This window comes from Parasteatoda tepidariorum, chromosome X2 (assembly GCF_043381705.1).
Source record: "Parasteatoda tepidariorum isolate YZ-2023 chromosome X2, CAS_Ptep_4.0, whole genome shotgun sequence".
Classification (NCBI taxonomy): Eukaryota; Metazoa; Arthropoda; class Arachnida; order Araneae; family Theridiidae; genus Parasteatoda; species Parasteatoda tepidariorum.
Window position 1 is genome coordinate 57,411,791 of NC_092215.1, and position 16,649 is coordinate 57,428,439.

Genomic DNA, 16,649 nt, shown 5'->3' on the forward strand with positions numbered 1-16,649 from the left:
TCATGGTAGCACATGCAGGCTTACCACTGTCTGCAAAATAGCCCTACAATATTAGTAAGAAACCTTTTTTATCTCAGGAATCTCACAGTATTTCAAATTTTGATCGTTTTATAAAATTTTCATTCCTGTCTGACTTTTGTTTTTAGGAATTTTTTTAAATAAGTTAAAACATTTTTGAAAGAATTTATTTTTTGATAATTTTCAATGTATTTTCGACAACAAAGGAACTTAAAAGGGACAAAACTTTTTTTTTAAAGCATAAACTCTTTTGATATTTTTACCCTGTTGTTTCATTTAACATGTATCTAAAAATTGCTCCATATTTTCTAAGAGACATTTTCATTAAAAAAATAATAAAATAAAATGTAATAATATACCAACGTTTTAACATTAAAAAAGTTTTGATATATATTTTTAGAAAAACTATCCATACTCACTAAAATTGTCCATATTTTTAATAAATTTTTTCATATTTTAACTTTTGTTATTTTTTGCTATTAGCCTGTAAAAATATTTAAAAAATTTGTTTATAATTGGATATTTTCCCTTCCTAAAATTTTCAAAAAAAATCTATCAAACAAAATGACAAAGTTTTTAATTTCCTTCAGAAAATATCTAAGATATATATGCTCCAAATCTAACTTTATGGCATAAATATCTAAGATATATATGCCATAAAGTAAATATTTAAGATATATATGCTCCAAATTTTTTGTTTATGAGATTTTTTGTTTATGAGTTTTTGTTATTTTTTGTTTTGTTATAAAAATTACGGAATCTGGTGGGAGAAGCGAATTATTTTTCATTGCAGTTTAAATAAATCTGAAATTAAGATTCTTGACTTCCTCTCAGTGTTTTAAAATATGTTTTAATGATTTCAAAAAATGAAATAAACGATTCAATTTTTTAGTTATTTTCAAATATTAAGGAGAAAATTTTGTCACCATTTTAAAAAGATCTAATACCATTATTTATTTTAAAAGAATAAAACAAACCCCTAAATTTTCAAATTTTTTTTGCCCTTTAAGTAAACATTGAAAAATTCTAACCTCGGGATTAGTGACTTAAAATCAAAAGTGGCACATGACTCCTATAGACTTAGAAAATAGGTTTCTTCCCCCAGTAATACATTCGAAAACTGTTTTCTTCATTAAAAAACCGGCTAAAAATACAACTTCATGAATATTAACCTTTAATACTATCATATCAATGGGTTGAAAAGGAAACATACTTGTTGTTGATCGTTTTAAAACAATTGGTTAGGGTAATTTCATGTTGTGTCAAATAGCTCACAGCATGCGTTCCTTGCGGGAGGTTATCAATTATTTTCAACTCCAATCAAATATACAAAGAAGAGATGTCTGTCCATTAATGTGTCAATTCTTACATCAATACTCAACTTAGATGGACAGCAATTCGTTACTTAGTTTATTCGTTGTCAACTTTTCATTGTCGGTGTTCAATTTTTATTAATTATTTTATTTTTTAAAATTAAGAGAACTGCCATTAGTGTTTATTGAGGGGGGCCGAAAAAGTCTTAAGTATCTTAAATCACTTCTCGGAATATCTTCTGTTGCCCCAATTAACTAAAACTAGGCTAAAAAATCAAAGAAAAAATATTATGAAAAATACCTTTTTTATGGATTGGTTGTCATTTTCTTAACCATTTCTTAATATCAGTACTTGTGCAAAATTTTAAAAATATATTCTGTCTTCATAAAGGCACGGAATTTTTATTTCAAACGGATGTATTTAGATTGCATTGAAATATTTATTTAAAAATATGCTTTTAATATCGAGATTTAGTACTGTTTTGTTAACATATTTAGTAAAAATGTTCACAATTTTTGGGCCCATTGTTGTGGCATCAACTGAGGGTTATAAGATGTTGCATCTTACAGCCTCAGTTGATAATTTTGTGATAACCCTCTTAATGATGGTAGTGATGGCTAATGATGGTGGCTAATGATGGTAACACTCAATTATTTGAAACACTTCGATTTTTTAGACAGTACCTGTATTAATGATTGTGGTTGATGAAGAATTATAGAAAAAGATGGTAGATAGTAGTAGTATAGAATAGCATAATATAGTACTTAGTAGCATAATATAGTGTGTACTTGATTCAATCAGCTCAGACCATCTTCAGAGCGAACGTTGCATTCCAATAATGCCTTTTTTTAACACATGTTATTCATTATTAACTAATTTCACTACTCAAACTACTCAGTACAAAATTGGTCCAGAAAATATCGTTTTTTAGAATAAAGGTGCCCTTGTGGCCATTCTTTATTTCATTTTTGTTTTTTTTCCTCCATTTTAAGCTCTTATCAACCCTCCGCTTAATTACAAGCTTTTGAAAAAAAAACAATTTGTTAAAACTTAGCTAGACATTATTAGAAGTTATAGACCTTAAATGATTATTATTTACGTATTAATATGAATATTTTTAATAATAGTAATAAAACATGTGTTAAAAACACATTTTTGAAACCAATTATTTTTATTAAAACCGTCAACACTTGGCAATGAAATATGTGAGGGCAATTATATGAAAAAATATACACAAAAAAAGTATCTCAGTTACAGAACTCGACTCGAAATGGTATAAGAATGCTGAGTAAGAAATGCATTCTTGAAGCAGTGATGCACACGGAAGCCGTAAGTGAATGTCAGTTTTAATAATAAATGTACAAAAAAAAAAAAAAAAAAAAAAAAAAAAAAAAAAAAAAAAAAAAAAAAACATGGGACAAAGTGTTTGAAGTTTCTTCCACCGGCAGACCTCAAAACTACGGCAGATAGAATTCCTAATACTCAGGAATTATCCAGATTCAAAAGGGTAACCTCAAACATGCTAATTTATGAGTGTCAAATTTTAAATAAATCACAGAATCGGACACAAAAACGTCCTTTTTCTGAACAAATGTGTCTTTTTTTAACGGATTTCTGACTATCAAAATATTGTAAGTAGCCGCAATCTGGAACATATCGTTCCGATAGTTTCTAAAGTTCTTTGAAGCTAATTTAACTTTTTGAATATTTTACCGTATCGTGAAAGTTTTTTAAGTAATACGAGAAATGTTTGCGAACATCTCCCACTTTCAAATCAAATTTTTTGCACACATCTCACATTTTCAAAGCAAACTTTTTGCTCACATTATCTTTGGATAAATTTGAACTATCCAAAAATAATTCGATGCAATTTTTTTTTTACTTGCTCATTATTTTTTATTATTTACTTTTTATTAGTTTATTTATTAAAGGTCGGAAAAATTTTCAATTATTAGGTATATAAATATTAACACAATTTTAAACTATGTAACTCTAAATGAAAAATGCAAAACATTTTCATAGAATATTCAGAAATAGTATTTTAAAAAATATGGCTATTTTGAAATTTTGCTGCCCAGAAACTGTTCAACCGAATTCACTCAAGTATTTTGTCACTTAAAATTACATAGTTCATGATGGTATAAGAATTTGTACTACCTTGCAATGCAATATTCTCTCTTATTAAATAAAATAATTAAAAAAATATATAAAAAATTATTTTTAACACGGAAATATGTTTGGATAAAATAAATTTGTGATTTGTGCAAAAATGTTTCGATTCGCTTTAAAGCTTCCCGAGATATGGCTAAGTACACAGCAAGTAAAATTATCATTAGAGCTCAAACTGTCGATAACTTCTCCTACCGAAATAATTTGGACCCTATTTTATAAAATGCAGCGATCTCCTATATTATAATTTTCAAGAATTCAAATTCGTTTAAAAAAATGTATATTTAAGAAAGAACGCTTTTTTGTCAGTTTCTGTGACTTAATACTAATTAATAGTTTTGTAACTTAATTAGCACTAATTCACAAACATATTTGAGGATTACTCGGGGATGTATTAAAGATTGGCTCTTTGTATGTGAAATCCGATCATCAGGGCGATATCTTTTTTCTACCTAAACTACCCGTTTTCCCTTATAGGCGTTTAGCGTGTACATTATTAATGGGTAACATATTATGAATGGGCTAAAATAGATCCACTAAATCTTCAGTTAAACAAAACGCAATTTGAGGAAATCAGTGTTTTTTTTTCCGCTTCTGATTTACTTTAGAAACCGCTTTAATTAGCCTTCGGTTTTATGAACTGATATTATTATTTCATTTTTTAACGTTTCTCATTTTCTTTAACCCTTTGACGCTGATGAAATACCGGTGTTCCCTTTATATAATTTTTCTGAAGCTCTAATTACAAGCAAAAACATATTTTGCAATTTAATAGTTATGAAAAACAGCATAAAAGATATAAAAAAACCTGTTAAATTATCGGAATTATATTTGTACTAAAATATAAAAATCCAAAAATGGTAGTTTGAATTTCTTTTTTCATTCTTATTCAAAAATTTATCAATAATAGATATTGCAAATTAAAGAAATTTCAACGATGAATAACTGGTTTGTCTTAGATCTAAATAACTGCAAATAAGAGCAAATATGAAAAATTATTGTTTGGAAGTGACCCGTGTTTGGAAGTTTCTATATTTAACACAGGAAGAAAAAAAAAGACACCGGTGTTTCATACTGTATTTCATAATCATAAATTATTAATAAGCTAAATATAATATTTTTCTCTTATTTTGTCCTAAATTAATACAAAACAATGAAAAAAGTATGAAAAATATGTTTAATAAAATTCTGCGTCAAAGGGTTAAAATACTAATTTAGTTAGTCAATACAACGGATTTTAATTATGTTTATTTTTTGCTTTGTTCTTATCTTCATTAAAACGTTGATTTCACTAATTTAATGCATTGGAAAAAAATTCTTTTCTCCTGTTCTTTAAAATGTCATATCAATTATTCTTCAGTTTAACGAACTAAAATATTTGGCGCTTCCTTCAAATTGCCGATTCAATTACTCCGTAGAGTAACAAATTAGTATTTGGCCCCTTCTTAAAAATGCCGATTCCATTACTATTCAAGACCTTCCTAATTACTTAAACTATCAAATTTTATCTAATATTTTTCTTTAATTAAGTAGTTTCCTCTAATATTTGTGTCAAAATTATCATTTGAAAGAACATTTTCATCAGTTGTTAACGACTTAAGCTGAAAGATTTGGTGACACAAAATTGATGAGTACACTTTAATGATTATCTTGTTTTCGATTTTAATGTGAAGTTAATATCTAATTATACTAATGTCACCTTGCGAGCACTCCAAATTTTTAACTCGCATTTATTGATCGTCCTTGACTAATCGAATTTCTTTTTAAAATGTGACAGTTTTGAAGGTTCTAAAGATTTTACAAATAATTCCATCTGACACATGGTCAGTGTAAATAAATATACGTCATCGACACGAGTACAGCACGTATCAATTCCTGATTAAAATAAAAATGAAATTTGTTTTTTTTTTCTATTGAAATGATTTTTGGAGGACAAGTTTTATCCATCTAGCAAAGATATTTAATTAAACACTCATTAATCACTACAGCATGTCTCTACATGTCTTTTTCAAATATGACAAGTATTTTGATGCTATAGAAACCCACAATGGGTCGCTCAAAAGCCTTTTCAAGGACAAGATGAGCACTCATGACCGAAATCTCAAAAATCTCTTCCCTCCTCATATTTTAGGTTTATGCTTTTTATTCTTAAGAAAAGTAAGACGCTCTCAAAAGCAAAATTATTTTTTTTTTACCACAAGACCACAATTCAACGTTTTTAATATTGCATTTAAAAAAAAGTATATCTTAATGATATTATATAAAAATAAATTTTGCATCAAATGTTTACGCATTTATTTTTTATTAATGTCTTAGAATTTTATTCTGATGAGCATTTGTTTAGATCTTTTCATACGCTTGTACAAAATTCTATTGGGCCAAACATTTCGTATGCTGGTATCTACGCCATATATGCCTTTTTTAAAACTACTTACAATTTTAGTTTTTCGTTCTAATATTATTTTAGACAAAAGATATGAGTAGTATATATATATATGTGTGTGTGTACTTTTCTTAATTTTCAAAAATATCCTCATCATATTTTCGTTATGAAAAATTAAGAAAACTAAAAAAATTAGATTTTCGATGATTTATGATTAATAATTATTGATGTATTATTTATATATGATGAAACAAATCTTTTTGCTTATTCCTTTTTTAAACATATTCACTGAAGATTACGTATATTTTTTGTGATTTTTCGCAAAATAATTTTTTATGTGAACTGAAGGATTATAGTGGGGAACAAATGTTGCATTTATACAAAAACTTGATCTTATGGGTATTTCAAATCTGAAATTAAGTTAGCTCCTAAAGCTAAAATTTTGTTTTAAAATGACATTTTTTGTCGAAATGTTCCAGTTTAAAAGCGTTATATATAACAGAGGTATGTTGTGACAAGTTTCTAGGAAAGTTATGTAATTTTAATCGTGAAAATGCTCCCTGAATAATATTATAAAGACTCAACTTTAATGGTTTAAGGACCAAAACTTAATTGGTATAGCCGATATTTAAAGTTACGAAATTAGATACATAGACGTAGTACTTCATACCTTTTTTTAAACGGTTCTCAGAATAAGGGGGGGGGGAGGTTGTAGCAATACCTCCTAGAAAAGAGAAGGCCTCAGCACCAGGTTACCATAAACAAGAAATTTTAACTTTAATAGTCCAAACGTAATGACATCTTTCATATTTACCACCACTGCTCAGCTTAGTAGCCTGAACGTAGTGACATCTCTCTTATTTTTCATCCACTGCGCAGTTTATGTTCGTTACGTTGGGCTACTCAATCGATCCTTGCTGAAGTCTTCTTTCCTCTAGGAGATGTTGTTTGTAGCCGTAAACTGGAAAATATAGTTCCAATAATTTGGTCGAGAGTGGTGTCACGCTGCTGTAGCTCATGCGTATGAGAAAATTTTTAATCATTCTACAATAGTCTCACTTTCCAATTAATTTCTTCTTTTTGAATCGTCTTCATCAGCCTTTTAAATTTATTGATATTTGATCAAAATATCGTTTTCAATATATTGAACCAGTACGTCCAAAGAAAAAAAATCGAATGAACGAGCACTCGACAGGGAGAGCCGTTGAAAGTTTGGACACCTTATTTTCAATTTTACTTTTTCCGTATTTTGTTATATCTTTTATCATATCGGGAATCTTAAGCGAATCGAAATATTGTTGCACAATATTATAAAATCTGTTTATCCAAAGATAATTCCAAACGAAAAAAAATTTTTAATTAGTAATTTTTTATAATTTTTTTTAATAATAGTCCGAAGGAAGTTTTGTTCTGTAAGTTATAAAACTTTTTACGTCATTTTAAGATTGTAATTTTATAGAGCAAAATGCAAAATTCGAACGAAATTATTCGAATAGTTCTTGAGAAAATAAATTTCAAACATGTGACTTTTTTAAAATTTGATAATTTAGAAACTAACAGGTCTTGTTGAAATTTTAAATTTTACTATTTAAGATTACATTGGTTAAAATTGTGCCAAAATTTATATACCTCATAATTTAAAGATTTTTTTCACCAACTGTTATTAAATGAAATAATGAATAACTACTAAAAAATATTTTTTGCGTGAAATTTTCTTTGGTTAAATTAATTTTATAATTATGTTCAAAAAGCTCGCTTAAAAAATACACGAAATGGGGTGAAATACGCAAAAAGTAAAATTTACGTTAAGGAGTCCAAACTTTTCGGCTATATTTTCCAGATTGCAACTAGGGACAAAAATCCGAATCCGTGGAAACGAAGGTGTATTTTTACAGAGAAAAAAACTCTTTTGTGTCCGATTTCGTCATTTAAAAAGTCATTCGCACTAATTAGCATATTTTATATTGAGCTTTAAAACCATTGAAATTGATTCCTAGTGCGTGAAAATCTGATTATTAGATCAAAAAATATTCAGTGTCTTCCCTTTTTTTTATTTTGTGCACAATCCTTCACAATTAAAAAAATAGAAGACGGGCGGTGTTTTTTTAACGTATTTTGCATTCATCTCCGAATTTGTCTGAGCACTCGTCGCACGAAGCAAAACCTTCTAGAAGAAAGAAGGCCTCATGAATTTAGTAGTCCAACGTAACGAACATAAACTGCGCAGTAGATGAAAAATACGAAAGATGTCATTACGTTTGGACTACTGAAAGATCAAATTTCTTGTTTATGGTAACCTTCTCTTTTCTAGGAGGTATTGCACGAAGTCTTCCACATCTCGATTTTCAGGCTATTTTTTTCTTCTTTCTTTTATAGTTCATAAATACCTCGCTTAAAATGCTTTTTGCGAATTCTGCAGCTTTTGGCATTAGGAGGCCTTGATCATAAATAATCTGTATGTCTTTATGTTTTGCACAAAATACGTCATCCAATTAATCCCCCATTTAACAAGAAATTCATTAAGTGCTTTTAAAACAGTCATTTTAAGCAAAATTTTGAAAAATCACTATTTTCAGACCATTTCTTGATAATATTTCATTTCGCTTAAAATTTAAGAATTTTTCAGTCATTACGTCACAATTTCTTTTAATTGTACGGTATTAGAAAGCTTCATTTTTAAGACAGACTGTAGTACTTATTTTCTTTTTCTGTACCGTACAAACAGACTATTTGAAAGACACGATTCCCAGGAGACCATTGATATCAAGCAGCGGTCAGTAAGAGGATGGGTGACCACTTTGATCCATCTGCGAAGAGAGCGTGTAACTATTCTACCATAAAGTGCTAGACTTCGCGGGCAGGGCTCTAAAATTGGGAGTCATCCCCTCTACAGAGGAGGAAAATTGACTTCAAACCATCCTCAAGGATGCTTCCCAGACCGTTGCCAACTCCCCATTGTGCGACTTAAACGAACTACTACTATTATCCATAATAACAAAATAGTACGGATACGAATTTTTTTCTTCTTATGATTTTAGACTCTTTGAAAATATTCACTTCATCTACTTCAATTATACGATCTCATACCTAAGTATTACTTTTTCGGTTAACATTAAAATAGAAATTAAATGTATTTATTGCTGATAAAATTTGTATAAATTTAATTTAAAAATAAAAAAGTAAGTATTCCAGTGAAAAAATAAAAATACAAAATCTTATAATTTAATTTATAATTTAATGAAACTAAATTTTATCACTACAACTTTTATTTCCAACACATTATCAATTTTTGATCTTATGCTTTGTTATTCAAGTCAATAAATAAAAGAAGCATAAATAAATTGAATCTCTAGAAATTTAATAAATCTTTCAGGGACATAGGTTGACAAATAAACTAACTTCATGAAGCAGAAAACTAAGAAAATGAAGCAAATATATTAAGGGTTCACAAATGAATTTTGAAGAAAGGAAATACTTGAACGATTCCTAGGAGGAACAGAAATTCGTCTAACTTCGCCCTTATATACGCAGACAGATGGTGATGTAAGTTTCAATTTTTGACGTTTTTTTTTTCTTTTTCTACTACACGAGTTATTTTATAATTTAGAGGTGTTTAATTATTTCTCCTCGCTATCAATAAGGTTGAAACTTATTAGAGGTTTGAAGAACCGGCAAGAAACAAAAAAAAGAGTATATTTGATCACCGCCTATTCCACAAAATTTAACAGTAACTAGTAGAGATTACTTTATTTTCAATAACTGCATAAAATTTCACAAGCCTAGCTTTAATATTCATTGAGATACGGACATTTTTACAGAATGCCTTATGTTTTCTTACTATAACTGTAAACATATTTAATAAAATTAAACAAAATTTTTGGAGCAATTTTTAATTAATGGCAAAAATATTTTAAAATTTAAAAAATTCTATAACAATTGCGCAAGATATGAGCATTAAAAGCAATTTAAATTTTTTTCTTCATAATGTATTTCGCATCTTATAAAAAAATTCCCATTTGAATATCTTGAAAATGTAAAAGGTTTCTTTTTCAAGTAGTTTTTGTAAATTTTGTAAGAAAGCTCTGAATAATAAGATGTTTTTCACAAATTTCATTTTGTGCTATTTAACAAGATTTATTAAATACGACATTGACTTTATGTGGGACCATCCCCTAGTAAAATATGATATATTGTATATCACAAGTTTTCACATTTCGTTGTCCGGTCAATTATTGTAAGATTATTATCATTTACCATTAAGTTTTGTTTCATGCTACAAAATGAAATTTATGGAAAATCCCTTACCATTCCCAGCTTTCTTTCAAAATTTACAAAATTTCTAGAAACTATTTAAATTTTCAAGATATTCAAATCGAACTTTTTTCATAAGTTACATGCAATTCATGAAATTATGAAAAAAAGAAAAAAAAAATTTTTATGGTTTTCCGCGCATGAGCAGTATGAAAGGAATACTTTAAATGCTCATATCTTGCGCAATCTTTAACCTTTTTGGGACGGGCGAGTCATAAAAGTATTTGAACGGAATTAGAATCAAGATGGAAAAAAATAAAAAGTAGTTGCTTAAATTTGGGCATGGCTCCTTTCTTATAACTTGACAGTTTTATTTTTTCCTTTAACTTTAATTGAAACATATCTAATTAATAATAATTCAAAGCGTAACTATATAATTTTTATTTTGAATTAAGTTGGGATATAAACTAAATCAAACTATTATTACTCCCACCCCCCTAAAGGAACTGCTATAGAAATATTTTGTCAACCAGTTTCTTTTTTCACCTGGATTATCGTTTTTTTTTCTTCAAATTTTGAAATGATATTTGCTTAATTTTATTGAATATTTATGCAGTTATAGTAAAAAAAAACGTAAAGCAAAAAAAATAAATTTGTTTTTGTAAAAATGTGCATATTTCTATGAGCATACGAAATTTCACGCAGTTATTGAATCAAAGTAATGGATACAAATTACAAGCTTATTCCTATAGCCTTTGACATAGGATGTTCAAAAACTTCTTTGCAGGTCCTTTGAAAGCCTTATGATAAATAAAAGAAATGTCATCTAAGGATGCCTAAAAAGAATTAAAAAAATGTCCCTTCCATTATGGTAAAAAAGGGTGGAACAGTCTGTATATTTAATGCTTTTATTAACCAAGCATACAACTGCTGGTCGCAAAGATTATTTATATAAATTGAAATATACTAAAATAATTTTGGAATCTGTTGAATCTCAATACAGTTCAAAACTTCTGCAAACAAATTTGAACCATACTATTGTAGAAATTAATCGAAATAGATTATTATTGGTCTAACGGTCGGGTTATAATTAAAATTGGTTACACGATACAAAGTTTAATTTGAACAGAAATTTGATTTATTTTAACACCATGACTCATTTTAACACTCTTTAAAAAATATTTCATTTAGATACTAAATAATACTACCTAAATACTACTTGTAATATATACTAAAGCATTAAGATTAAATCTTCGTGCCTGAAAACCAGTCAAATATAAAAAGCTGTTAAAATTTTCTCTTTTTTTTTAGTGTACTATAAATTTTATAAAGATCAAAAGTTAAGATATCTTTTTTAGGGACTGTAAGTTTTATTATTTGAATCGAATGGATATTTTCTTGTGTTAACTACCACTTATAAAACTACAATTCATTGCAATCACTAGTTTTATATTACAAATATATCATGATTAAGATGATTGCATGGTTGACACAAAAGCTAATAATAAAAACTATAATTTTTTTTTTTTTTTGAATTTATGATAAATTTTTGAAAAATGACATTTTTTAAGTAAACAAAAGCTAATAATTCTGTTTATTCGAAAAAAAAACGAATTCATCTAAATCGAGTTACTCAGGTTTTTAAATCTTTTTTAAATTATCTAATTATGCTCCATTTATTTGTTATTTTTCCGCATTTTGGAATTGATGCACCGTTTTAAGGAAAGTTCGATGTCAATTTTAATCAATAAGTTCAATGAACTATAATCTCCTTAATACATCATTACTCGTTAAGTGACTGAGATTAAGTACAATAGGGGGACCCTCCACTAATGATGTCACGTGACATCATTTATAGACAGCCTCCCAGCAAAATTTTTATTAAAATGATATAAAGCATGGAGTCAAAGAAAAGGTGATCAGCTTAGAATTGATTAACAGTTGCGAAAGTAGATTTTATATTTTCACAGTTAACCGCTTGAATCAACTTTATTTTGTAATTTATTCAATAAAATAGCAGCAAAAGAAAAATTTGAAGTTACATATTTATGAGCTTATAAATGTTTATTGAAAGTACGCTAATCAAAATTGAATCCTTGTTAAATAAGATTGTTTATAAATTTTGCATTCAATTATGAAATTTGTTTATCCAAAGATTATTCCATGCAAAATATTGCTTTTAGCACATATTTACTATTGTTTAGTACTTTATTTAATAATAGTCAAAGAACTTTCGAAGTATAAAGTATCTAGCTTTTACATCAATTAAAAGAAGGCAATTTTAAAAAGCAAAATACAAAATTTGCGCGTAATCGGCTGAACAGTTTCTGATAAATCTAATTTTGAAAAGGTCGTATTTTTAAAATTCGATTACTCAGGAGCTATTTCACCGATTTTGTTCAAATTTTGTATTTTACCACGTAAAAATACATTCTTTAAAATTTTGTAAATATTGTATAATTTATAATTTAAAATTTTTTCAACCACAATTAAATAAAGTAATAAATATTTGCTAAAAGTTAATTTTTGCATAGAATTATCGTTGGATGAACAAATTTTATAAATGTATGTAAAAAACTTTCAGTTTGCTTAAAAAGTTCTCGAGATATAGCGAAATGCGCAAACAGTAAAATTACTATTAAGGTGTCCAAATTTTGGACCGTTCTACTGATCATATTTCCCAGATTGCGGCTACCCTCAAGAATTTGGGGGTCAGAAAGTCCTCGAAAAAAGTGTTTCAGAGAAAGAACATTTTTGTGTTTGATTTTGTAATTTAAAATATCATCTGCCTTATTTAATTATATTTTTTTTTAATTTTCAAACCGTCGTAGAACAACCGACCTAATTTTGGATTTACGACTACTAATGTTCAACTCCTTAGCCTTGTAATTTTGAACCAAGCCAGAAGATAAGGAAACTCCTAAATCAGTACCCCCAGAGGTATGATTTGTTATGGGAACATAAAGGACCTTGTGACTCGACAGATTTAACGTGCATCAGTCACTGTTTAATACAAGGGGAGTTTTCGGACGGTGGGGATCGAACCCACGACCTCATGGACATGGGCCCAGTGTCCATGTCCAAGATATTGACAGTGATATTTGAAGTCACCCGCCCCCCATACCGTGAAGGTCCGATCATCAGATCAATAGTTATTCACAGTGGTCCGTTCATTTTATTTTGCGCACTGTACATGGTTCAAAATGCGTGAATAATGGACACAGTTCAAAATGAGCATTCAGGAAATGGACATGGCATTTTATTCCGTTTTTCAAACTTCTCCTAATAAATGGCTCTTTCTTTTAAAAAAATAATGATAATTTAAAAGTTTTTTTGTCCATTTTAAAAAAAAAAGAATAAACTATTAGATCCAAATAAATTTAAAATGTGATGTCGTGCATTTGCCTAAATCATTGAAACATTTAAAAAAAAAATTAATCCTTTTTGAAAATCTTTAAAAGTCAACAGTTCTTTTTAAAGGTTGTTACGGTCCCTATAAATTTATAATAGTGTCATCAAATCTACGCTATGGAAATTTAGATCTTTAAAATTCACTTTAACGTTTCGTGTTCTGAATATGAAGAGTTCGCCTCAAAAGTTACATCTGTAATAATCCCCGTAATTAATCCTGTAACCATCCACGTAATAATTCACGTAATAATCCAAGCAATTAATTAACCACGCTGACCACTTTGCCCCCATAATGATTAAACTTAGTGTTTAAAAAAATAAGGAAAAGTTCGTTTATAGAACAATAAAAAGGTGCATTTTGTTTCCATTTTCTTAATCGCGCCTTCTGAGCCAGAATAAAGAACTCATCGACGATTGGCTAAAAAGGAGAATTCTCTTCAATTTCTAATTTGCTCACAAAAATATCTTTAATTTAGAGTTAGTCTTTTTTAAATTTATATTTTGATTGGAAAGGACATTGTTTATTTATCAATAACTTAATCTAAAACTTAATCGTTTATTTTTAAAATATCTTATGAAATGGTTAAATGAAATAAACAATGGATAAACAATTATTTTTTTATACTTTAAGTGTAAAAAAAGATAAAGAAGCGATAAGAAATATGTAAATGCGCAATCTTTTAAACAATGATAAATAAAGGAAAAGAAAATTATTTTTAAATATTAAGCTAACTTTAATTTTTTCCTCGATTTAACTGCTTTGTGTGGGAAACAATGACTTCTACGGGATTTATTAAAATTTATTATTATTGCTTCTTGCGTCGTAAGATCCTATCGTCGGCGAGGTTTTAAATAAGGACATGGCTCGAAATGTGGACTGAACTCACATTTATAGCTCGATTTGTGTGTTTATGAAAAACGCCAAAGCTCAAAATGCGCGTTAACGAAAATGGACAAAGCTCGAAATGAGTTTGTGAAAATTTGTTTAGCTCAAAATGTGCCTTTTCAGTTTTCAACTCGAATTCAACAACTAAAGGAAAAATTAACTCTCAAAATCCATGTTTATATAAATGGACATGGATAGAAATTCGTATTTACGAAAATGGATAAAGTTCGAATTTATTTATTTTATTGGCACAGCATATATTTGCATGCACATCTGCTAAATTAAGGCTTATCAGCCTTTGTCAAGTGAAAGAACAGATAGCACAATTTTAGGACTACGGAATGAGGAACTATTTTTTGGTTTGCGAAATGTCGATATTGAAATCTGCAGCCTTGTTGTTTTGAACCCAATCAAGAAAACAACAGGATTCCAAGACAAACTAGCCTACGTGGAGGTCTTTTTAATGAAAAACCAACTTGCATTTAGGTTAAGAGGAAAACCACGAAAATATTTATAGACGACAGTCTGAGAATTTAATTTGTATTTTCAATAAATTAAAGTATTTTTTTTTAAAAAAGGAATTTTGAAATTTACTCTCTAATTTTCCTTTGACAAATTATCTTTAAAGAATGATGTATTATTTTGCAAATAATATATTTACTACGCATATTGCCTTTCAAATATATTATGTTTTCATTTATATAAAAACACACATCGAGTAATCATCAACTTGCTTTTTTTTCAGCTAGAATAAATTCAGTCAAATTGAATAATTGAAATTTTTTTAACCTTGACTTTAAGCTGTGAAAAATATATAAATTATTATTTTAACATTAAACAAATTCAAGTTTTTCGTGAAATTAAATTTTCTTTATTTTAAATACAAAGTTATGTCTGTACTTATTGAAATTCGATAAAATCTTTAGATTGATGCAGTATAACTGAATTATTTTCAATTCACTTACTTTTGACAGCTTTCAAAAAATCATAATTAATAAAACAAACAACAGAACTTTTTATCTAAAATACAGAAGCAATCAAAATAAAATTTCATTTGAAATCTCTACAGCTTATATCAGACACCTTCCATTTTCAAAATATCTTTTCAATCAATTAAGATTAAGAAAGTATTAAGATATTTGTCAGAACAACTATTATTATAACAACTTACTCGTGAATTCTTGGTGATAACAACATCGGTAGACAACATCGGAAATCCCATTTTCATAGTTCCCATTCATTGCATAACAGTAGGGCCAATGATGCATGTTTAATCCAAACTTGCAATTCAGCAATAAAAATCTTCACAAAAACCGCGTGTATTTTGTTCCGTGGAAACTTTCGTCGCCAATGTACGAGCAGATAGTGTTTCAGAATTCCAAATCAATGCAAATTCAATAATGTGACAACCATTCAGGTATAGGACAAAATAAGGAAATTTAGCTATTGTCCAGTTAAAGCATTTTTAATAGTGTCTTCTTTTTAAAGCACTTGGCCATTTTTCGAAAATTGAAAAAAACTGTTAATACTAATAATATGAACTTAAATAATAATGCTAATATAACTTTTTTTCAGAATGTAATAAAATATTCGTAATAATTACATATTTATGAAAAATAAACACTAATAAAATGCACATTGGGTGCATTTACGGCGAAAAAAAAGTGGTTATAGAGTGGCGATTGGCAAATAATTTTTTAATCGTCATGTTTTATCTTTAGTCGTCTTCTAGCCGGTGGCGACCATTAATTTTGTTCTTTGCATACCATACGGTACTACTAAAGGCTACTAAAGGATGGGATTTATATTAAATCCATGCCGAAGACCTTCTGCGAGGATTTGGTATAAGCAAAATCAATATCGTCCAATCATTGATGGGATTCAAACCTGGGCCACCTCAGTGGGAGGGGAGCGATCTATCCCCTGAGCCACAGCTGCTCCTGTTATACATATAAGGTAAAGTAGTATAAGCTAAATAGTATGCCTTTGAGTTTGAAATAATTCGTTATTATTCTTTTGATGACCTCACTGAACTTGGCTAAAATTTTTACTATATACTTAATTTTTTATTTTATTTTAATTTTAAAGATGCCATTTTGAGTAAACTAAAGGTTAAAAATAAAGCTACCACAAAAAATGTCCCTACTTAAGCCTTGAGTTAAATATTTATTTTTTGTTGATAATCCGCATAATTTAGCACATTTTAAAATAATAATT

General features: G+C 28.2%; 1 protein-coding gene across 2 annotated transcripts in view; it reads right to left on the minus strand.

Annotated features, from left to right (window-relative positions):
• LOC107457256 (ETS homologous factor) overlaps positions 1 to 16,649 on the minus strand; it is an 84,182-nt gene that overhangs the window by 31,777 nt on the left and 35,756 nt on the right. The window contains exon 1 of one of the 2 annotated variants that reach the window (XM_016075382.3): positions 15,604 to 15,647. The exons of the other annotated variant lie outside the window; for it this stretch is intronic. Coding sequence (XP_015930868.1) covers positions 15,604 to 15,629 — 26 coding nt within the window. The 5' untranslated portion in view covers positions 15,630 to 15,647. Of the gene's footprint in view, positions 1 to 15,603; positions 15,648 to 16,649 lie in introns of those variants that run through there. 2 annotated transcript variants of the gene reach the window in all.